The sequence below is a fragment of the Phoca vitulina genome, unplaced genomic scaffold, assembly GCF_004348235.1.
Source record: "Phoca vitulina isolate PV1807 unplaced genomic scaffold, GSC_HSeal_1.0 scaffold11, whole genome shotgun sequence".
In the NCBI taxonomy this organism is placed as follows: Eukaryota; Metazoa; Chordata; class Mammalia; order Carnivora; family Phocidae; genus Phoca; species Phoca vitulina.
Window position 1 is genome coordinate 46,595,129 of NW_022589714.1, and position 24,955 is coordinate 46,620,083.

Sequence of the window (24,955 nt, forward strand, 5' to 3'; positions counted from 1 at the left end):
ATACAATCTTAAAAAAAAAAATCACACACAGGATTACATTGCAGCAGCTATTCCAAATGTCTGGGTTTTTTGTGTGTTTTGTTGCTGTTGTTTAGTTTTTATTTCATAATCATAAACTTAACTCTATAATCCAGCTAGACTTGGAGGGGAGTAAGGAAAATATGGAACCCATAGAACTGCAGTGAGAGCACAAAGATTATAGGATATTTCAAGCAGATGGGGGTGAAGGGTGCTCTCCTGAGCTACAGAAGGAATGGTCTGGTAGTTAAGAGAAAACACAAGTCAAATGTATTAGATTTGTCCACAGTCTGCAATGGTGATCTTCTTGCTGGTCTTGCCATTCCTGGACCCAAAGCTCTCCATGGCTTCCACAATATTCATGCCCTCTTCCACCTTGCCAAAGATCACGCACTTGCCATCCAACCACTCAGTGTTGGCAGTGCAGATGAAAAACTGGGAAGCGTTTGTGTGGGGTCCAGCAATTGCCATGGACAAGATGCCAAGACCCATGTGCTTCGGGATGAAATTCTCATCATCAAATTTTCCCCCATATATGGACTCGCTGCCAGTGGCATGATGGCACGTGAAGTCACCACCCTGGCACGTAAATCCCAGAATAATCCTGTGAAAGCAGGAAACTTTATAACCAAATCCTTTCTCCCCAGTGCTCAGAGCATGAAAGTTCTCTGCTGTCTTTGGAACTTTGTCCCCCGACAGCTCAAAGGAGACGGGGCCCAAGGGCTCGCCCTCACCAGCGATGTCAAGGAACACCATGATGGGGTTGACGGAGGCCGGCTGGTGTGGGTGGCTCCGGGGCAGTAGCGTCTACAGGGCCCCAAACGTCTGTTTTAAGTTAAAGCACTCATTACACTCATTAATACCTAACCTATCAATAAAATTTTACTACCAACCTTTTAAATCTGGAATTTTAGAACTATTATTTATAAAACCTGGTTTACAAACAGTACCTTTTGCAGAAGAGACAAGGAGACTGAATATAAACTATATCAACACGTAAGGGAACGCCACTATGCCCTTGTGGCCAGAAAATTGCATTTTTTTTCTAAAAGGAAGATAGTCATTATTTTTTGGACTTTCAAATCTTAATTTACATAACTACAAGCATCGCTGCTTTCAGAAGTTCATAGAAAAATTCTTTAAAAAAAACTTAAATATTAAAGTTGAAATACTCATCCAATCTTAGTAATTCACTCTTCGGTAAGAAATAGAATTCTTCATAGCAAATGCCCCAGAGTTGTCTCACTCAATTACCGAAGACGTTAAAAACCAAATTGTCAGTTAAATCGGCAAAATATTTTTGTAGCCTTACCGAACACCTGTACCCGTAGCTTTATTCTCTGTATTCTCAATAGGCACCACACTTATGTAAGTAACCGCAGATCACATCTGACAGATACTATCACCAAGCTTATATATTGTACTGAAAAAAGCCTAAAGGGACATGTGTGCTTATTATAGGTGGACTCTCTGATGCACATAAAAGCAGATCTAGTTAATGCCCTTTGAGAACAGAAGAGTTCTCTCTTAACTTTTTGTTTATAATGATACCTTTTTTTTTTTTAAGATTTATTTATTTAAGAGTGAGCGCAAGCAGGGGAGGGGCACAGAGAGGGAGAGAGAATCCCCAGCAGACACCACACTCAGCTCAGAGCCTGACGTGGGGCTCAATCTCAGCACCCTGAGATCAGGACCTGAGCCAAAACCAAGAGTCTGACACCCAACCGACCAGGCCCCCCAGGCCCCCCATGTAATGATATTCTTTTAAAAAATTCTGTAACATTGATGGTAAAGGAAGTCCATCAATTCCATTTCATGTAGTGCATCTGCAGATTACTGCATGGCAGATACATTGCAGGCTAAAAGGGAAATTCCTGTGATATGGGAAGCAGTGGTTCAAAACACATGCAAGAACTGGGATTGTTTTAATGTTCCAAAAGTCCTGTTACAGCGGAGGAGTGAAATACACACAGGTCATGAACATCAAAACCAAGGTTGTGGTTCAGCTGTTCGGTTTGGGCATGCAGGGATCCGCTGTAGGGACAGAAGCTTACAGAGAAGAGGTAGTCCTCTTGTGCAGAGTCCCTGAGCAAAAATATGCCTGCAGCTTTCCCTTCAAGAGGGGCTTCTGCTCTGTAACGGCCCATCACTCCCCAGTAACAGGGATCACCTGTAATCCGAAGCAAGTCCGACATGAGGCAGTGTATGTAATCAATCTGTGGATAGACTTCCCAAGCTCCCAGTAGGTTAACGTGGGCACAGGTGCCTCCAGATACCTGACGTTGTTTCTGCCTACATGACCGCAAAACAGGGTGGTTGTGTCCTCTTCTGAGTCACAATTAGCTTGTGAAATGGCAAAATTGTCCCCACTTATTTCAGGCATTCCATGAGCTAACTTTGGTCCCAGTTAATATATTGAACTAACCTGTGCAATGGCTTCAGTGTATGTATTTGGGCATTGGGAGGGGTGTCAACCCCTTCCGTAATATTAGGCACCTTCTCTCTCTAAGCTTATCTTTATCCTCTGTAGAAGCCAAATATAGATCAAATGTTTCAAATAATGTTGAATGTGGTTTCATAGAGCCTTCATGCTACGTAATCAAATGCCATTTTGGAGCTAAATCTGAGCCAGCAGATTAATTCAGACAGGTGTATTTTTCTTTTACTAGAAAAGAAGGGCTTAAATTATGGAAAGAGCCAAGATGTCCATCAACAGATGAATGGATAAAGAAGATGTGGTGTATATATATACAATGGAATATTATGCAGCCATAAAAAAGAAATCCTGCCATTTGCAATGACATGGATGGAACTAGAGAGTATTATGCTAAGCAAAATAAGTCAATCAGAGAAAGACAAGTATCATATGATCTGATATGAGGAATTTGAGAAACAAGACAGAAGATCATAGGGAAAAGGAAGAAAAAATGAAACAAGATGAAACCAGAGAGCGAGACAAACCATAAGAGACTCTTAATCTCAGGAAATATACTGAGGGTTGCTGGAGTGGTGGGGGGTGGGAGGGATGGGGTGGCTGGGTGATGGACATTGGGGAGGGTGTGCGCTTGGGTGAGCGCTGTAATTTGTGAAAGCTTTTTAAATAACAACCTTACCCCCCAAAAAAAATAAACAATTTATGTTAAAAAAAAAAAAAAAAAAGAAGAAGATAGTAGGAAGAGAGAAATGAAGGGGGGAAATCGGAGGGGGAGATGAACCACGAGAGATTATGGACTCTGAGAAACAAACTGAGGGTTTTAGAGGGGAGGGGGGTGGGGGGATGTGTTGGCCTGGTGATGGGTATTAAGGAGGGCATGTATTGCATGGAGCACTGGGTATTATACGAAAACAATGAATCATGGAACACTACATCAAAAACTAATGATGTAATGTATGGTGACTAACATAACATAATAAAATAAAATTAAAAAAAGAAAAAGAAAAGAAGGGCTTTAACTATGTGTTGTAAATTCTCATGGAAAAACACAAGCCCATAGTATCTGGCAACTTTTGCCCCGAGACTGAATTCCTTTCAGGGGTCCAAACAAAGGGACATATTGAAATACTGGTGTCTGGATTGAGAAAGTAAATAACTTGAATGACTTGAATGAACACATCTTTTTGCAAGTCAGATGGTTTCCCATTATTTGATTTTGACAAAATTGAATAAGGACCTCCTGGAATCATCAGCTGATAAATGATTACAATAATCTGAGAATTATATTACTATAGCAAAACCCTTACTATTCCCATCTACTTGTTTTATATGGGCCAGTTTTCTTGGCCACTACTAAAAAAAATTAGAAATGGAATGACACAGGACTCTTTGAGAAAAATCACCTACCATTCTACTGAGATGCATTTGCAATAAAATTTCATTTATCAAAAAATGATGCTATACATTATTTTGATTAATCCTGCAATAAGAATACTTGTAACAACAGGTAAGAAAGTTTTTAGAAGATTATGATCTCAGGAAATGTGTTTTTTTTAAGATTTTATTTATTTATTTGCAGAGAGAGACACAGTGAGAGAGGGAACACAAGCAGGGGGAGCGGGAGAGGGAGAAGCAGGCTTCCCACTGGGACCCTGGGATCACCACCTGAGCCGAAGGCAGACGCTTAATGACCGAGCCACCCAGGCACCCAGAAAATGTTTTTAAATTAAATTTCAGGGGTGCCTGGGTGGCTCAGTAGGTTAAGTGTCCAACTCTTGGTTTCGGCTCAGGTCATGATCGCGAGGTTGTGGGATCAATCCTGCATCGGGCTCTGCACTCAGCGCAGAGTCTGCTTCAGATTCTCTCTTCCTCTCCCTCTTGCTCATGCTCTCTCTCTCTCTCTCTCAAATAAATAAATAAAATATTTTAAAATTTTTTTAAATTAAATTTCAATGTAAACGCACATTTATGTGGTAGAGAAGTATGATAGGATGATCAATAAAGACTTTTTTTCCCCATTGTAAATCATTTGGATTTTATTTCCAATTCCAGTATTTTGCAGTTATTTTCTTGCCCAGGTGAGATTTTATTCCTGTTTCATACCTCCTTTTTTTAAATTTAAATTCAATTAATTAACATACAGTTTTTTATTAGTTTAAGAAGTGGAGTTCAGTGATTCATCAGTCTTATATAATACCCAGTGTTCATTACATCACGTGCCCTCCTTAATGCCTATCACCCAGTTGCCCCATCCTCCCACCCACCACCCCTCCAGCAACCCAGTTTGGTCCCTATAGCTAAGAGTCTCTTATGGTTTGTCTCCCTCTCTGATTTCATCTTGTTTTATTTTTCCCTCCCTTCCCCTATGATCCTCGGCCTTGTTTCTTAAATTCTGCCTATGAGTGATATCATATGATAATTGTTTCTCTGATTGACTTATTTCACTTAGCATAATACCCTCTAGTTCCAGCCACATCGTTGCAAATGGCAAGATTTCATTTTTTTGATGGCTGAGTAGTATACCATTGTATATATATATATCACATCTTCTTTATCCATTCACCTGTTGATGGACATCTGGGCTCTTTCCATAGTTTGGCTATTGTGGACATTGCTGCTATAAACATTGGGGTGCAGGTACCCCTTCGGATCACTGCATTTGTATCTTTGGGGTAAATACCCAGTAGTGCAATTGCTGGGTCATAGGGTAGCTCGATTTTCAACTTTCAGTAAAGACTTTAAAGCATAACATTATATCACTTGAGGATAAATTTCTGTGACAGTAAAATGGACTAGAAACACAAGTTCAAGGAGAAAAAGGAGTAATGTAAACTTTCATGTAGTTAACAAAGTGATTTTACTTTTTTTTTTTTACATATATTAATGGATGATGGTGGGTATCAAATTGGCATTCAAAGCTGATGTAACACTTTTATTTCAAAGTGTCAATTTCCTTCCCAGTTTGTATGCTTTTATTTAATTTTCTTGCCTAGTGACCCTGGCTGGTATTTCCAGTACACTACTGAATAGAAGCAGTGAGAATGGACATCCTTGTCTTATCCCTGATTTAGGGGGAAGGCATTCAATCTCTTACCATTAAATATGATGTTAGCTGTCGGGTTTTCATAGATGCCCTTTGTCAGATTGATGAAGTACGCGTTTGCTTCTAGTTCGTTGAATGTTTTGCATGGTGGTAGTTTAAAAGTTATTTCAGCAGGTAAGGGAGCAAAATGTTGGAAGTTTCAAGTTCAAGCTCCTTAGATGCTCTAGCCCTGCTATAGTCCTGCACATAGAAGAGGCCCAACAAACACGTCAGGAGCCAACTCTCTCCCATCCACCCCCTTGCATTTTATTCTCCAGTGGTTCTGTGGTGCCTATGCCCTCCCCCGCCCCACTCCCCAGTACCATGCTGTCTTATCTGGCTGGCGTTTCCTTTCCACTCTCTTCTATTCCCAGCTCCCACCTCTTCATGCTTCCCAACGCTGTCCAGGTGTCATCTCATTCCAGAGAGACATCCTTCCTCAGATCCTGAGCTAAGTGGGCCTCTTTTTTGTGCTCCCATGGTACCTTGCGCTTCTACCATCATGCACTGTGTGAACTATTTATATGTCCATCCCCCACTAAACGAGATAGGTGATATGGTGTGTGGCCAAGAGTGTGGATTCAAGAGTCCGATGGCCCGGATTCAAAACCCTGCCTCTTACTAGCTTGGGTGACCTTGGTTGTGCCTCCGTTTCCTCATCTCTCAGAGATGATGATAATAGCACCAATTTGGTAGTGTTGTTTGACAGCTGAGGGACAACAGTGTCTAGTAAACAGTAATTATTATATGAGTTAGCTATTAAGTCCCATAGGGCAAAGCGTTGGTTTTTTCCCTCCTCCGCTTCTCACAGCCCTGGCCTGCAGCTGGATGCTCAATAAATGTTTGTCACGAGGGTAAGCATGGTGGAAAGTATCTGAAAGAAGGAAAAGTAAAATGGATTCAACATTGCGCAGCAGGTAGAAATCAGAATTCAAGTGCATAAGCCATTTCTATGTATTTCCTACCACTGTTTTTGCTCTGACCCTAAGATTGCCAAGCTGGAGAAATTAAATCCCTGACATTATGTACTTCCTCTACCTGGGGTCCCATGAGAGCCGGGGAGGTTTATGCACTGCTCAGAAAATAGGGAAAATACTTTTGATCTTCAGTCCATTATTTTTCTTGTCCAAGTCTGCACAGCCCCTTGAACATATTTAGTATAGCAGAACATCTTGGCCTGGCCTCCACCTCATGAAGTTTATAATTTGCCTTAAAATATTTTGGGATTCCCCCCTGGAATCAAGGTAAGATTGATCCTCTAGATCATTCTACAGATAGATCCTCTAGGTGAGGATGTTCTTCTGGTACTTACAGAATCTTAGAGAGGATTCGATGTGTCCTTGTTTTGGCAACTCATCTAGAGGGGATGTGCTATGAACTTTTTTAACCATTCCCCTAGTGTTGGACTCCTGTGTTTTTGTTTTTTTTTTTAATTGGCATTTTTCAAGAAACGAATCCACCTTTTCCAAAATAAAATACTTGGGCATATTAAAACTTCTGGCAAAGACCGGATAACATCTGTAGGTGCTCGTTACTTATACTTACACCCAGGTGCAGCTTACACTCTAATCTGTGATTCCCCTGCCAGGAGGGGCTTGCGAACATTCTAATCGGAAGGTGGCTTTGACAAAGGGCTTCAGAGTCATTGATTACCGCAAATTCTGCCAACGGCCACTTTTTTTTTTTTAAATAACATCCATTACACAAATTAATAGGCAACTCATTTCACGAGTCTGATGACACCTCGTGTTGATCAGGTTTGGAACAGCATAAGGAATTATAAAGGAGACTCCATCTCTGGTTCCCTGATGCTGCCTCTGTGGGTGACGGAGTCCTGCCTCTGTGATCTGTTACCCCACCTTGAGTAAAGCAGGAAAGCATTCACGCAGTGGCCAGAGTATCCAAAAGGACAGAGAGACCTCAAAGAACTTAGAGGCATAGGAATTGTTTTGTGCCCGCCTGCTAATGAATGCTTAACAAAGGTTGTTGGGGGGGGGGAGGGCAGATTTTAGTCTGCAACATTTTTCTTCATATTCTGGGAGTGAGGATGAGGAGCAGGCAACTCCTCACCGCTTCAAACTTCTCGGGCGGGTATGGTTACCAACAAAAAAGACGCAGAGTTGGACATGATCAGCTCATTTCAGTTTGCAACATCTTGCTATCTCCCCGAGCACTTGCAGGGAGCAGAGCAAGGGCTCTACCTGCCTCTGGAACCACCAACTTCTGTCACCTCCTCATTGCTAGAGAATCTCCTCTCCCCTCCAACTTTCCTGCTGTGGGCAGAGCACCCAAAAGGACAGAGTTGAGACCTCAAAGAACTTACTTAGTTTCCCATTCCACCAAGTCAAGGTTTTTATTCTTTTCCCTACCCTCCCCAACCCTTCACTCCAGCACAATTTCCTTGTGAAGCTTAAGCTTTTATAGAAAGAAAAAAAAAAAAGGCAGAAAGGGGGTTATCTCCGCGCAGCTTCTGTTCTCAAGCCTCTGCAGGGTCCAGGGAGCCCAAAAAGCTGACTTACTTGCTTGGAAAGTGCTAGGCACTTTGGGCGTATCCTCTAGACTGCCCAGACAGGCTGTGCTGGATATTGTTTGCCCCTCCAGATGAGCCCTCCACCCTTCTCCACCCTCTCTGTGCCCTGGGAGGCTGGCTTGCACTCTTGCCTTCTAACTTCCAGTTGGTTCAGTCAGTGGGAGGTGCTAGCCTGAGAGGATGAGGAGTAAGAAGTTGGGCATTGAATTCCCTGCTGGGCAGTGGTTATCCTTTTACCAAAGAGTACAGCTGCCCTCCGGCAGATCTTTCTTATCACTACAATTCTGATATGGGTTGAATTGTGTCCCCCCTCAAAAGAGAAGATATATTGGCGTCTTAACCCCCAGTACCTCAGAAAGTGATCTTATTTGGAGATGGGATCTTTACAGAGGTTAAAGTTAAAGAGGAGTTAGAAGTAAAGAGATCATTAGAATAAGTCCTAATCCAGTGTGACTGATGTCCTTATGAAAAGGGGAAATTTGGACACAGACTGAGACACCCATAGAAGGAAGAAAATATAAAGAGACACAGAATCCTCTACAAGCCAAGGATAGAGGACAGATCCTTCCCTCAGAGTCCCCAGAAGGAACCAACCCTGCTGACACCTGGATTTCTAGCCTCCAGAACGATGAGACAATACATTTCTGTTAAGCACCCAATTTGTGGTACTTTGTTATGGCAGCCCTAAGCAGACTAATATATAAGGGATTATTGGGTTCTGGTTAACACCTCCACCCCTTGTCCCTTCAGGCCTAGGGGTGGTGAAGACTCCCACTGTTGCTAGTCCTCGGATGCCTCACCATTCCCTCTTGGTTTCCCTTAACCCTACCCACACCTCAATCCTTTCATTCAATTCTCTTCAATTCTTCTGTTGAACGTGCCATGTGATTCCTGAAACTCCAGCCTAGAATATAATTATTTTCCCAATATACTTCACAAAACTATATAAAATTCTGTCGGGGTTCTCCAATTATGCAGACATCTACTGGGAATCTGCAAAATTAAGCATCTGATATATTCTCACTTTGTTCTGTTGTCCATTTCATCTCACAAGACAAAGGAGAAGCTATAAAGGGAAATGATATTTTGGATTTAATTCAGATCAACACTTTGGATAAAGTGTAGGAGTTTGTGGTAACCAAAGTAGGGAATGTTGGGTTTGATGAAATGTGTGTCCTAAACTTTACGTGATCACATTTCAAAAACTTCAAAGAAGCATTAGGGAAGATCCCAGGGAAGTCTTAATAAATTAGCTCACGGGGAATGGGATGTTTTCAGAAAATAAATTCTGACACTGCTCCTGAACAGTTCTCCGAATAATTCTACTTTTAAAAGAACTTGAGAAACACAGTTGTGCAAGAGGGGTATGCATGCAAGAATGCTGCCACTTGAAGAGGAAGGGTGAAATCCAGAATAGGACAAGCCCTGTGAAATTGGGGATGAGAGGGTGGGGAGAGATTTTTAAAGTTACATTTACAGCAAGAAGCACAAAAAAGGCACAAGCTTTATTTTTTTTTTTAATTTTTTCAAGTTTGTTTTTTTTTTAATTCCAGTTCATTAACATACAGTGTTATATCAGTTTCAGGTGTAGAATTCAGTGGTTCATCACTTACATACAACACCCAGTGCTCTTCACAAGTGCCCTTCTTATTACCCATCACCCACCTAATCCATCCCCCTGCCCACCTCCCCTTCAGTAACCTTGTTTGTTCTCTATAGTTAAGAGTCTGTTTCCTGGTTTGCCTTTCTTTCTTTTTTCCCCCTATGTTCATCTGTTTTGTTTCTTAAAGGCATAGGCTTTAGAAAGGGGGGAAACAAACTAGCTCATATGAACAACTATACAGATTTTAGAAAAAGTGTGGAGAACTGAACATGCTGAGAGAATGGGGGAAAAAAAGGGAGAAAGGGTCAATTCAGGGAACTCAATCCAGTGAACTTGACATTGACTCTGGAAAAATTCTCAAATGAGTTATTAAACAGTAAGCTCTTAGAGAAAGAAGCAGTATCAGTCAGAGCCAGAATAGGTGTGACAAAATCATGCTAAGTTAAACTTATTTCTTTTTTGATGAATCTGCAGTAACCCATTTGGGTGTTAGCACAGCTTCACATTGTCCCACTCAGTGTTTTCTCTCTCTCGTCCAGAATTTCTCATAAACTGCACATCATTTATTCTTTGATCAGACAATATTTAAGCACCTCCTAAGTGCTGGATACTATCCTAGGCACTGAGGACACCTCAAGGAAAATCCAAACAGGGTCCCTACCCTCATAGAGTTTACTTTCTGGTGGAAGAGTACTTTGCCAATTCTGGGACTTTTCATCAGCCACCACAGCTCTCCTGTCTTTTCTAAATCACGCGAGGTTTTCCTGAGCTAGTAGAATCCTCAGGCTCCAGGGCCTCACTATCTGTCCCAACTCTCCTTTTGTTCTCAAGTAGAGTGGGTAGGAAACTGGGACGCAGTTTTCCTTGGCCAACAGGTGCTGTCCTCTTTTGCAATATGTCCAGAAATGCTATCATTCAGGTTCCATGCAACAGATATTAATTATCTAAATTTCAAATTTGGCCAACCTGCATTTCTGGCCTCACGTTCCACTGGATCCACTTCAGTCATTACCAGCCCCCCCCCCACCCTTAAGTTTCCAACTCTGTGCCTTTTTGCTCAACTGATTTTCTCATTCAGGAATGCCTAACATCTCTTTCTCCACCTATGGGAACCCTACACATTTCCCAAGACCCAGTTCAAAAGCTGCCTCCTCCCTGGCTGAATTTAATTACTTACTTTGCTCAATAAAATCCCGCCCAATCCCCCCATGCTTCACTTGTGCAGTACTATTATACTTTCATTTTCCTTTCTCAGTCAATTAATTACTTGTCTGTCTTCCCCATAGAGTTTAACTTCTTTTAGGGAAAGGGTCTTCAAAGCTTACACCCTGTTCAGCTTTAGTACTTTACAACAGGGGTTGGCAGGGGCGCCTGGGTGGCTCAGTCGTTGGGCGTCTGCCTTCGGCTCAGGTCATGATCCCCGGGTCCTGGGATCGAGCCCCGCATCGGGCTCCCTGCTCCGCTGGAAGCCTGCTTCTCCCTCTCCCACTCCCCCTGCTTGTGTTCCCTCTCTCGCTGTGTCTCTCTCTGCCAAATAAATAAACAAAATCTTAAAAAAAAAAAAAAAAATACAACAGGGGTTGGCAAACTAAGGCCTGAGCCAAGAATGATTGAAATAGTTGAAAAAGATCAACAGAAGAATAGTATTTCATGACATGTGAAAACTACATGAAATGCAAATTTCAGGGACCATAAATAAAGCTTTATTGGAACACAACCCCTATTTTCTATTTTCCTTTTGAGCTCCAGGGGCAGAGCTGAAGAGCTGAGAGAGATCTTATGGCCCACAAGACTTAATGTTTACTATACGGTCCTTTACATAAAAACTTTGCTAACCTTGCTTTACAATATGGGTTTGATGATTGAATCATTGGATCAGGACACCCAAGATTGGGTACACATACACTCCAACTTCTAGTTTCTTTGTATAGTGGAGGTAATATTTTGCTTTAAGTTGTCATAAATATCAAATGAGATAATGCACTTCGAAAAGTATAAAAACATCCTACAAGACAACTATATTTATCACGTACTGAAAAGATGATAAAGTGGTAAAATGAAAAAACACTTTTTATTCTCCCCCTTCCTTCCTTTAGAGCCTTCATATAAACGTGAAATTTTAAGAGAAAATTCAGTTATAAGGTTTTTTTTTTTAATTGTTTCATTTATTTAAGGTTTTCACTTTTAGAGTGAGGATAAGGTCACAGGCTCCTTCTTTCCAGGCTTTCTTTTGTGCTGCTCCAACTTTCTTTTCTTTCTCACTTGTAATTTTCCCCGCCCGCCCTCATTTTCTTTCTATAGTATCTGAACTGACCCCCACAAGAGCTCAGCAAAGAAACTGGGACATGCCTGATTAAATCCACTTTACAGACCAGGAAACTGAGGCGGGCTCCTGTTGGCTGCGAAGCCCTGACTCAGCACACAGGGAACCCTCAAAGCCACGCTCTTCTCCTTTCCTTGGGCGCAAGAGCCCTGCAGAAAGAACGAACCTGACCGCGCCAGGCTTCCAAGCTGGTTCTCAGCACCTCTTTAGCATTCACACTCGGCGTTCTTTCCTCCTCCCATCCCCCGATTCTATACAGCCCCCCCTCTCCTGGCGAGCAGGTGGTAGGCTCCGCGCTCAACGCGCAGGCGCGCGCCGTCGTGGGGCGGGGGCGGGGCGGGAACTGGGGGGCGGGGTGTGCGCGGGCTTGGTTTTGGGCCGCGGCGGGAGCGGGAGTCACCGCCACTCGAGTGCGCAGGCGCCTGGCGGTTACCGGTCTCGCCATGGAGCGGAAAGGTGAGCGGTGGAGCGGCCTCCGCCACGAGGGGCAACGGCCGGCGGGGCGAGGCCCGGGTCAGCGCTGGAGCTTCGCCTAAGCGCCGCAGTCCGGTCCCCGGGCGTCCGGCGCCCCCCCCCTGAGGTGGCGCCGCCCCTCACCCCCCGCCTCTGGGCTGCGGGTCCGCGCCCCTCAGCCCGGGCGTCCTTCCGCGCCGGCAGTCATCGCCCCTTGTTCCCCGCCAGGCCGGCCCGCGCCTTGGGGCCGCTGCAGGGCCTGGCGCTCGGCGAACCAGACAGACCCCCGCCCGCCGGCCCCCTGACGCGGCCCGAGCCCCCGCCGGCGCACCCCGCCTGGGCGCTGCTCTGCGCCCCGTGGGCCGCCCGCCGCCCGGCCGGCCGCCTCGCCGAAGCCGCGGCGCTCGCCCCGGAGCCGCCCCTCAGGCAGGCCCCGCACCCGGGCCTCGCGCCCCTGCTGGGTCTCCACCCTCACCCTGGTTGCCTCCTTTCCTCCACATTCGCCCTTCATCCATCCCTCTCTCCTGCAGTGCTTGCGCTCCAGGCCCGAAAGAAAAGGACCAAGGCCAAGAAGGACAAAGCCCAAAGGAAGTGAGTCTTGTACCCCAACATCCCATTCTTTGGATTTCCTCCCGCACCTCCTCTCCTCCGGTTTCACCTCTTGAACGTGCGCCGGGTTTGGGCACCGCGCGGCCCCGGCCACATGGCCTCGGAGTGGCCTTGGAGGGTCGCACTCAATGAAGCATGTGGAACGGAGCCGATGTTGCCGAGGGCCAGGCCTGGGTCTTAGCAGCCCCGGGCCTGCTGGAAAGGGCTGTTGGCGGAGGACCAGCGCCCGTCCGGTACATTAGCTCCCCAACTCCGGAGAGGAGGCACCCCTCCCCGAGTGTGGGCCTCCGGGCGGAGCTGGTAGATCATGATCAGTTTGTGGACTGTTCCATACCTGCTTCCCCGAGTCCTAAGTGGACTCCTGCGTCGGCACGGTAGGCCGGCAGGGAGTTCTCAGATGAATTTTCCGCAGTTGGCTCTGCCAGCCCACACGCTCCCGTTCGTAAAGGAGGGCACGGAGCTTTCCCCGGGGTTAGTCAACTTCCTGAGCCTGCTCGGCGCGTCGCCTGCCCTGCAGTGTGCGGGCAGACCACTGTGTATGCAGCCGCCTTCTGCTACTGCTTCTCTTCTCTCGAAACCTCAAGTCCTCGCGCTCGGTGCAGGTACCTTCGGGAGCGGGCCTCTCGGTAGTGACGGGAGAGTTCTTGAGCCCCCACCGTTGGCGATTCTGGTTTGGTGTGTTCAGTGCCACATGTCCGGCTTTATCAGCAGGATGCATAACCGTGGTTTAGCGCTACTGTGGGAAACACAAAAGTTGGTCACATCTTAGAAACGCCCAGTAGAGGGCTTCTGCCAGTGAGGCTTAGTCTAAAGAACTTTTAGCTCCGGCTAACGTTTAATTGCACAGTGTCTTGGAAGTTGTCTTTTAGGCAATTTGTATTGAGAAAAACAAATGCATTATTTTCTTGACACTTTCCCATTTACTTGATGTTATGTGGAGTTGCATGCAGCCTCATTCTTCTTAGGCTGATAAAACGAGTATTTCTGAGGTTTTCTTAGGTTACTTTTCTGAATGATATTACCAGATGGGGTGTGTCTGTCTCGTTTTTGGTGGCTATCTAATGTTTGAGAAGAGCACATAATGACGTCTATCAATAGAGCTAAAGTGGTAGGTGACCTCACGTCTTGCTCCATTTCCATCAGCTGTCTTAGGAAGTTTTTTTATTTTGTAAAGTGCTTGGTAACCTATGCATTTAAATGTGAGTTTATCTATGTGTTTGTGTGTGTGTTTGCCTCTTGATTATCCATGTATGGATTATTTCAAAACCAGTTTTTAATCCCAGATTGGCTTAACGGAAACAGCCGAGGAGCTAACCTGGTTCTTGTCTGCAGTGGGAATTTAAATGTTACTCTTTTTTTGTATGTGCCTTAGTTTTGTTATTCCCTGTGGAGCTGATATGACTGTGTTATAAAACGTTATCTTTTCTGCTGATGTAGGGAGATGGTAATTTTATTATTTTATTATATAATAAAATTTATTTTATAATTTTATTATTACTGTATTCTGTCCTGGTCTCTCCACATGGAAATTAATTTTGTATCAACCTGAATAGCCTATAACTTGGGAAGAAAATATATATAGGTGATCTTATTTATTTATTTAGTTAGTTTTAAGTAGGCTCCACACCCTATGTGGGGCTTGAACTCACAACCCTGAGATCAAGAGTCGCATGCTCTACCGACTGAGCCAGCCAGGCACCCCAATCATATATTTTTATTTTTTATTTTTTAAAAAAATTTGTTTATTTTTAAAGATTTTATTTATTTATTTGACAGAGAGAGAGAGAGCACAAGCAGGGGGAGCAGGAGAGGGAGAAGCAGGCTCCCCTCCAAGTAGGGAGCCTGATGCGGGGCTTGATCCCAGGACCCTGGGATCATGACCTGAACCGAAGGCAGTCGCTTAACCAACTGAGCCACCCAGGCACCCCGGATCATATATTTTTAGCACTTTGCACATAGATATTCATTACTTTGGATTATGTATTTAGACCATGTGCTTTATTTCTAAAGCGGAATATATGTGCTTTGGATTATCTGTTACTCCTTCACTCACTGCTGGATAATTTGTATTCATTATTTACATACTTGCACAAAAGCAAATGAATAGCACAAGATAATCTAGCAGTTATTTTACTGTTTGATCTTGTACAGCTTTAACTCTTGAACTTTTATGTAAATGAGCCACCCTCATTTACTTGTGGTTTCAGAGGTGCTTTATTTTTGTTTTTGTCTGCAGTTAATAGTTTTTCTTGACAATTTTACCTTTCTTTTTTTTGTTTCTCCAGACTCCTTTTAAGTAGCTGAAATGTCTAATTAACTTGGTTAGAGTACTGTGTGAGAAGTTCAAGCCCCACCTGACTCAGGTAACTTGACTCTGCTCCATGACTCCTGACTGCACTCCTGATTTCCAGTTGTTTTGCAGAGGCACGCTGCTAGTTACCAGATTAGTCAGGGAGAAGGTCTGAAGAAGAAGCATGCCATAAAATTTGGTCTTCGGAGTGAGTCAAATCTGGTTTGAATTGTGATTTTGCCACTTTTAGCAATCTGACCTTGGATAATTTAGTTAAGGAAATGGTCCTATATATTGTTATGACTAGTAGCTTAGTCATGATGAAAACTGATTAAGAAGTTACAAAAATTAACCATTTAAATGAAAAATTTTGGAAACTTTTGGAAGTACAGCCATAACCGCATCTTAGTAATTTAGTCATGGTATAGTGGAGGTGGAAAGGATTTCAGTCCCCTAATTTTGTAGATCTTAAAACTAGAACCTACATACATGAAATATGTCCATGGAGCTGGAGCTGGTTGTAGCAGGGTCAAAACTGGGATCCAGGGCTCCTGCCTTCCAGCTCAGTGCTCTCTAGTATTTGTTTCCTTTGGGTTCTTTTGCTGTGCTGAAAGATTTGACTTTGGGGATTTTTAATTGTCTTATTTGAAGAATTTTGTCTCCATTTAACTTTTTCAGACACTGTACTCTTATTTACTAACATTAACTAGTGGATGATAATCTCTGTTTTACTTTACAGATAAAGAAATTGAGATTTTCCGGATTACTCCCATAGAAAATTGTAAAGCTAGGATTCGACCCCGGGTACGATAGACCCCAAAGCCCTCGGTACTAACCATTGCTGTCACCCAAATGACAGTTCTTCTGATGTGTCTGAGGACAAACAAGGTAGAAACTGAGCAAACTGAGGCTTCTGCTAAGGTACCTCAGGATGCCTGGGTTAAAATTTAAGTACCCTTTCATGGCCCACTGGCTGTATCTCTGAAAGGGCACAAATCTCTATCTTTCTTTCGTCATTCAGTTTTCAATATATATATCGATAGGTGTGCCTTTATCTGTTTGTCATAAGCTTTTATAATTTAACACTATGTTTGCTTTTGACGTTATTTCTGTGGAACATGATTCCAGAATGGATTTCATATCTAATAATTTTGTTACTTAGCTTAGGAAGTTAGTTGGGACAGTAATTTTTACTTTCTTTGAAGTTAAAGAACTTTATAAATTTGGTAGTAAAATTATTTGCACTGGAAAAGTGATTTTGCTCATTTTAGCACTCCCTGATCTATGGAGTTAAAGGAAAGATGGCTTTATTTCCTAATTTTCCAAAAAAATTGTTGTATTGAAAATTTAGAAGAAAAGATAGTTGAAAATTTCTAACATTTTTATCCAGTACAGAGTAGAGTACATAAACTTGAATTTTTTAATTAAATGGTATTGGATGCTTTTTACACTTAACAGTGTACCTTGGAAATTGATTCTGTATCAGTTCCTTATAGTGTAGCCTTACTATTTTTTTAGTATGCCTTTTTCACTAAGGCTTAGAAATGGTTCCGTAGCAGGGCACCTGAGTGGCTTAGCTGGTTAAGCATCCAACTCTTGATCTCAGCTCAGGTCTTGCAGGTCTTGATCTCAGGGTCATGAGTTCAAGCCCCGCATTGGGCTCCACACTGGGCATGGGACCTACTTAAAAAAAAAAGAAGAAGAAGAAATGGTTCCATATCAGGACACAGTGAGTAGCTTCATCTAGCATTCCATCATTCCATTAATTGGATGTATCATAATTAATATTTTAGTTCCTATTAAGCATATCTATATATACATCCAAAAGTGGAATCATTGGGTATACTTTTCCCCAGCTAACATTATCATGCATGTTTTTCATAGCATTAAGTATTCCATATCCTTTTCAGTGTTCAGTGTATGTTGTTTCCAGTTTTTCACAATTCACAGCTAAGATGAATAAGTTTTTGGATAACCATTGCTCACATCAGTGATTATTTACTTAGGATAAATTCTTAGAAGTGATATTACTGGTATGTACATTTTAAAGGTTTTTAAATTTGGGGCACCTGGGTGGCTCAGTCATTAAGTGTCTGCCTTTGGCTCTGGTCATAATCTTGGGGTCCTGGGATCGAGCCCCACATCGGGCTTCCTGCTCAGTGGGGAGTCTGCTTCTCCCTCTCCCTCTGACCCTCCCCCCCGCTTGTGCACGCACTTGCTCGCTCTCAAATGAATAAATAAAAATAAAGGTTTTTACATTCATGTTGTCAAAAGTTTTCTACAGAGACATTAACTAGTTTAATTAGGAATTAACTAGTTGCATTTTCCTATTCATTAAACAGATAATTTTTGAACACCTTTCATATCCCAGCAGTTTTCCATCCTCTGATACATCAGTGAAGGAAAACATCTTTGTCCTTGGGAACTTTATTTTCAGGGGGATGGGGGGCAGAGAATAAACGCACATAGTAAGTACATTATGTGGTATGTTGGGCGGTAAGTTGAAAAAATAGAGGAAGATAAGGGGAACTGAGAAGTGGGGATGGGGGTGCAGTTTTAAATAGGGTGATTGAAGCCATATTGAGAAAGTAACACTTGAAGGAGGGGAATGATGGAGGACTGCTCCAATCATAGTGTTGGAAGTGGGAATATTCTTGCACATCCTGCTTGGCCACCAGAACTGGGCAGTGTTACTTTAAAACCTTCCCAAATTTGGTAATCTATAATTGTAATTTTTTTGTGTTGATCTATAATCTATATACCTATAGATAGGTAATCTATAATTTTAATTTCTTTTGTTACCAATAAGGTCAACCATTTGTGGGATGTGTTTATTGGCCTGCTCCTGGCTTTTACCCATTTTTATATTGGATTGTTGATCATTTTTGTGATATTAAGAGCTATTTATTAAGAATATACCTTTGTCATGTGGCAGATTTATATTTCTCAAGCCTTTCTAATTTCATTTATAATGTGTTTTGACGAATTGATTTTTTTAAAATGTGGCAAATGTGTCTTTTCCTTTGCTTTTTATCTTTGAAATTTTCAGTGTCAATTGTCATCTTTAAAAAAGTTTTATATTTGTGATTCCATTAAAGTGCGGTTGCACAATTGCATTTCTAGAATTAGGGTTGTCAGAAATACTTTCTTGTCCTCTTTTCTTCCTCAGTTAGTTTATATTATGTTAGTAAATTTTGTTTACATGTCTTTCTGCTACAGTGAGGCCCAGAGGCTTGCCCCATTACTATGTTCCTCTAGATTACTTGAAACCACCAACTTATAGAAGTGCTGAAGTGGTGGTAGGTACTTAGGAACTCGTTTATCAAAAATGAAGAAAAGACAGGCTGGTCAACTAGATTCAGGTTTTACTATATTTTTACACCTGGCGGGATAACTGTGACAATCATCCCCCGCCCCCCATCTTAGGGAAACTTTTTGCTCCATGCTTCCCAGATCTTCTCGGTTACTGATGCTAGTTTAGGGGCTAATTTTATTCTTATATTGGCTAACGTATTATTTTAATGCTTCTCTCACTGTAACTGAATTAATTCCAAGCAAGTAAGAAAATTCAGATAGCCAAGAGGTTTTTTTGAATTCTTCGTTTCCGGTACAATGCAAATAATGATTTAGTTAAGGAGAGATAGATAACTAGATGTATTTAAAATCTTGCAGTTTTATTTCATTGAATTTGAGACACTATCGGTTTTAAATTACACCATCGTATATGTACCATGTAGAGAAAATACTACCAATTAAACTGATACACCATTTGCTGTAAGATGTGTCTTGATTTCAGAGATGTGGGAATGGTGGGAGACCCTTTTTGTGTTTGAATTTGTGAAATGCAGTAATTCCAGTGATGTGTGGAATTGGCAGCATTTTGTCTTTTTAAGCGTTATTGTGGAAAATTTCAAATATATACAGAAGAGAAAATGGCAAAATAAACTTGTGTATCCATCTCAACTTCAAAAATTATGGTTAATGTTTCATCTTTATTTCCTGCTTCTACTCCCCTCCCATCTTTTTTTAAAGCACACCGCAGACATCATATCATTATGTAAGAAATGGACTCTTAATTTTCTAAACATAGCTACAGTACTGTTATCACACTTAGAGATTTTTGAACCAAGACCTTAATATCAAATATCCAATCAGGGTTCAAATTTCCCTGCTAATTTTAAGTTTGTTTGAATCAGGATTCATAAGGTCATTATATGGCTAGTGTTTGAAAAGTCTCTCTGGTCTTTTTTTTTTTTTTTTTAAGATTTATTTATTTATTTATTTGACAGAGAGAGAGAGAGACACAGCGAGAGAGGGAACACAAGCAGGGGGAGTGGGAGAGGGAGAAGCAGGCCTCCCGCCGAGCAGGGAGCCCGATGCGGGACTCGATCCCAGCACCCTGGGATCATGACCTGAGCCGAAGGCAGACGCTTAACGACTGAGCCACCCAGGCGCCCCTCTGGTCTTTTTATCTATAGGTTCTTCAATCAAATTACTGAGTTTTTTCCCTGCAAATTTGTTTTTGCTAGACTGCTTCATAGGTGGTGGTGTATACTTCTACCAGGAGACGCCTACTGTCGAGTTAAATTTTTGTGATGTTAGTGGCCACTGATCATTGCCTAGATCCATTTTATTTAGGGTTGCAAAGTGGTAATATTCTGTTCTTTAATTTATTAATTGTTCTATAAAGAGAAACTTTACCTCATCTCTTTGGTTACCCAGAGAGACACTTCATATATGTAAGACACAGGATAAATACTTTCCAGTTTTCATATAATGAATTAGATTCCTAGCATCCTCCAAAATGACCAATAAAGATTCATTTTAATACAGCCTCACAGATATAAACATATTTGTGTTTCAGTCCTTTGTAGTTGGGTTTTTTTTTTTCTGTAGTACAGCTTTATGGAGGTATTATATACCATGAAATTTGCCTGTTTAATGTGTGTAATTCAGTGGTTTTTAGTATGCTCACAGAGTTGTGCCACCGTCACCGTGATCTAATAAGTTTGAAACATTTTCATCACCCCGAATAGAAACCCTGTACCCATTAGCAGTCACTCCTCATAACCCCCCAACAGTACCCCACCTCTAATCCTAGGCAATGACTAATCCACTTTTTTGTCTATCTGGACATTTCATACAATGGAATCATACAGTAAGTGGTCATTTGTGACCGGCTCTTTACCTTAGCATAATGTTTTCAATATTCATGCATTTTGTAGCATGTATAGTCTTTTTTTGTTTTTTTTTTTTTAGATTTTATTTATTTATTTGACAGAGAGAGCACAAGTAGGCAGAGAGGCAGGCAGAGAGAGAGGGAGACACAGGCTCTCCCGCTGAGCAGGGAGCCTGATGTGGGGCTTGATCCCAGGACCCTGCCAAAGGCAGCCGCTCAACCGACTGAGCCACCCAGGCGCCCTGTATAGTTATTTTTATTGATTGCTCCATCTTTGGCCAGTTGGAGTCCCTTCACAGTGGCCTGGCCCCAAAGTCCGTTTGACTTAATTTGAGGCATCTTTTATGGCTTTTTTGCTATCTGGTATGACAGTTTGTCCAGACTTACCTTGTGCATTTTCTGCCCAAATCAGGAAATAGGCCTTTCTCTAAGAAGCTTTTTAGTGGGAAATGGCATTTCAGGATCACAATCTAGGCACTTAAAGTGCTTATTCCTGCTGAGTTAGTCATTGTTTCTAGGCCTTGTCTGTGATTGGAGCTAGGCAGTAAGTTGTGTTTTTCCTTTTTAAAAAAAATCATGAGTTCGTGTTATACTTAAAAATCAAATTAGGGGCACCTGGGTGGCACAGTCGTTAAGCGTCTGCCTTCGGCTCAGGTCATGATCCCAGGGTCCTGGGATCGAGCCCCTCGTCGGGCTCCCTGCTCTGCAGGAAGCCTGCTTCTCCCTCTGCCCACTCCCCCTGCTTGTGTTCCCTCTCTGGCTGTCTTTCTGTCAAATAAAATCTTAAAAAAAAAAAAATCAAATTAAATGGGCAACCCTGTGGGAACCCCTCTCACTCTTGAGAGCTTTTTCTTTATCTTCACTTGATAAACTTCATCGCTTTACTCACAAAAAAAAGGGGGGGGGGAATCAAATGACTCAGGGACTTTTTCTTAAGCTTTGATTTTTCATCTCCCATCTCCTGTCTCCCATACTGGAAACCCCTTATTCTCAACAGCACCAACATGATTACTTGTTTTCCTTTTCCCACAGTATAAATACAAAATAGTCTCAGAATGATAATGCGAACACTACCACCAACATATGATTATCGAAGAAAGCTAATGATTTTTTTGTTGTTTTTAAACCTTAGGATATATTTCCCTAGGGATGTAGAGTCAAATTACTGAGTTTTGAAGTTACTTGGGCTAGTTTCTTGCTGTGTAATTATGTTACCCCCTGGTTAGCACAGATTCAGTTGTCATTTTGCTTTCATTTTACATCATCTTTGGCATTTTTCAAGATTCCAAATCTTACAGAATTTGGGTCACCTGTGTTTTTAATTTAAAGTGGATATTGTATGTAATTTGTGATTGTGTTGGTTTGTTTTTAGAATGTGGCTTATAAAGCATCCTCTGAGTAAGCCAAAAGGGAATAGTGATTATTAGAATGTGTGGAGTGGGCCTCCTTGTATCTGAAGAAGAAAAGACTTCTTAGCTCTCCCTCATTGTCCTGTGAGAAGATGAGTCCAGTGTAATCAGATCTTCAGATTTTTCAAGAGACCTTGGAAATCTTTGTTTTCCTGTAATTCTCCAGATTATTTGGTGTTCACAACTATTTTGATTTTTTTTTTCTTTTTCAACCATTGTAAACAAAAGTTTAGGGGCAGGATTTTGCTTACGGTCTGCAGTTTGTAATCTCTGCCATAGATTTTGAACAGGGTGAGGGTTAGGCATTAATAGCCTAATTAATTGGTTTAATACTATCTCAAGTACCCTTTCCTAAAGTTACAGTAAACACAGTTGTGGAAGAGCCCTGTGGTTCTGTGTACCTCTTATTGGAGAATTAACTTTGGGAATTTGGAAAAAAATATGAGATCAGCTATGAAGACTGGCGTATCCGGTTTTTCAACTCTTTTGACAAAGAATGATTTCAGAAAGTTATCAGAAGCCACAAAATAAGTTAAATATACTTTTTCATTTTCAGAGAAGTAGTACTGGACACAAAAGTCAGTTGGCAGGAGCTAGATAAATAAAAATCACGTTCATTTGTACCATGACAAACCTTCAGTTGTATAGATGAAGATTAAAGTCGGGGGTAATTTGTTGCTATTGGGTATTAAGTTTATTGGTGGCTTAAATGCCTTGGACAATGTGGATAGGTATTTTAGGATAGCTTATCAAGAAGTTTGAGAACCTTTAACACATACGTTTTTTAAAGATTTTGGTTTTTTTAAAGTAATCTCTGCACCCAACGTGTGGCTCAGACTTACAACCCTGAGATCAAGAGTTGCACGCCCAACCGACTGAGCCAGCCAGACGCCCCTTAAATACATATTTTAACTACCATATAAGAATTGTCACCAGTAGTGATGAACAAACATCAGTGTCATGAAGTTTGAATCACGTTGATGACCTTTGTATATTTGATTTACTCAAATTCTAAATTCTTAGTTCTGAGTGGCTAGGCATTTTTTAAAAGGCTGCCAGTACTTTTGGGGGTGATTTTGTGAACTTTTGTTTCTTGAAATACCAACGTAGTCTTTTTTTTTTTTTTTTAAAGATTTTATTTATTTATTTATTTGAGAGAGAGAGAGAGAAACAGCATGAGAGAGTATAGGGTCAGAGGGAGAAGCAGGCTCCCCGCTGAGCCGGGAGCCTGACGTGGGACTCGATCCCAGGACTCCGGGATCATGACCTGAGCCGAAGGCAGTCGCCCAACCAACTGAGCCCCCAACGTAGTCTTATTTTGTAACTGATTATAAATGTAATTTATGGCAACTGTATCTTCTCGTTGACTTTGTTTTTAATTATGGTGCTGCTCCAGTTTGTGAATGTTCTTGAATGTCCTTTTAACCAAGGAGTTTGATCCAAGATGTCAGGTTCTTTCTGCACATGAGCTTGGTGGCAAGCTCCCTTGATACTCCTTTTCTCTTCTACAACTCTGTATGCCTTTGAGAATAGATTTAACAGAAACTATTTTGCATTTTTCTTTGCTAATAGTAACAATATAATGTAATTAAATTAGTTAACTTGTGCTCATGGTTCTAGCTGGAAGGTTAGTATAGGTATATGCTTATATGCTGTTTACCAAAAAGAGCTTGTCCTTTTTAATCACACAGCCCCAGGTTCCTCCTTTTCTCCAGCACCATTGCTGGGTGAACTTGGACAATGTCATTTGACTTCCCTGAGTCTGACTTGGCTTATCTGTAGATGGTGAGATCCTGAGGGTGAATTTGCATGTGAGTGCCTAGGCTAGTTTAGCGTTAAGCCAGAGTAAAGTACTGGTTACTCCCTTCTTCGTGCTTTCTTACCTTAGATGGGTTTACCTTTGAGTTTTATGTGACATTTCTTATTATTATTCATGTATGAAACTAATTAATGGTTTTAACTTACCTGTTGGTGTTTCCTCTATATGAATCTGTACATGTAAAGTCTGATTTGGGGTATAATTGCCTAAAGGTAAGGGATAATTTACATTTAATTAACACCTGATAAATTTAGGCACTCAAACTTTTATTTTGATGGTGCCAAACCCTAGCTCCAGTTTAGGATTACTGAGTTGAGATTACTACTTGAGTATGTCTCAGAAGTTAAGTTTAGCTTGTCAGTTTGCAAAAGAAAGAAATACCTGTCAGGAAAAACATATATGGAAAAGTAGTGTAGTGGGAGAATCTGAGTACTTACTGAGCTCTACTGTGTGTAGGTGCTGGAACTTAAAATAGTATCTTACTAAATTTTTGCATCAGGGGCGCCTGGGTGGCTCAGCCGTTAAGCGTCTGCCTTCGGCTCAGGTCGTGATCTCAGGGTCCTGGGATCGAGCCCCACATCGGGCTCCCTGCTCGGCGGGAAGCCTGCTTCTCCCTCTCCCACTCCCCCTGCTTGTGTTCCCTCTCTCGCTGTGTCTCTCTCTGTCAAATAAATAAATAAAATCTTTAAAAAATAAAATAAAATAAAATAAAATAAATTTTTGCATCAGATCAGGTAACTTCAGAAGAGATGCAAAGATGATTTCAAGCATGGTCAGCTCTTCCCCTCAAGGGGCTTATGATCTATTAAGGGAGATGAGTATACAGATATGATTTTCTCTTTATCTGTATTAGTTTTCTAGGGTTACTGTAATAAAGTACCACAAACTGGGTGGCTTAACCCACAGAAATTTATTGTCTCACAGTTCTGGGGGCTGCAAGTCTGAAATCAAGGTATCAGCAGGGTTGGTTCCTTCTGAGGGCTGAGAAGAAAGACTCTGTTTCAGGCTTCTGCCCTTGTCTTCAAGATGGCCATCTTCTCCCTGTGTCTGTGCATCATCTTCCCTCTGTGTGTGTGTCTCAGTTTGTGTCCAGATTTTCCCCTTTTATAAGGATACTAGTAATTGGATTAGGGTTCATCCCAATGACCTCATCTTAACTTGTTCACCTCTATAAAGGTCCTGTCTCCAAATAAAGGCACTTTCTGA

At 41.8% G+C, this 24,955-nt stretch overlaps 1 protein-coding gene and 1 pseudogene across 2 annotated transcripts in view; one reads left to right on the top strand and one right to left on the bottom strand.

Moving 5' to 3' along the window:
* Positions 1-291: 291 nt before the first annotated feature.
* Positions 292-3,702, bottom strand: LOC116635815 (annotated as a pseudogene).
* Positions 3,703-12,355: 8,653 nt separating this feature from the next.
* The window catches only part of SRPK1 (SRSF protein kinase 1), an 81,518-nt gene continuing 68,918 nt past the window's right edge, over positions 12,356-24,955 (top strand). For both annotated transcript variants that reach the window (XM_032409945.1, XM_032409944.1), the window contains exons 1-2: positions 12,356-12,446; positions 12,974-13,034. In XM_032409945.1, coding sequence (XP_032265836.1) covers positions 12,434-12,446; positions 12,974-13,034 — 74 coding nt within the window. In that variant the 5' untranslated portion in view covers positions 12,356-12,433. The remainder of the gene's footprint in view (positions 12,447-12,973; positions 13,035-24,955) is intronic.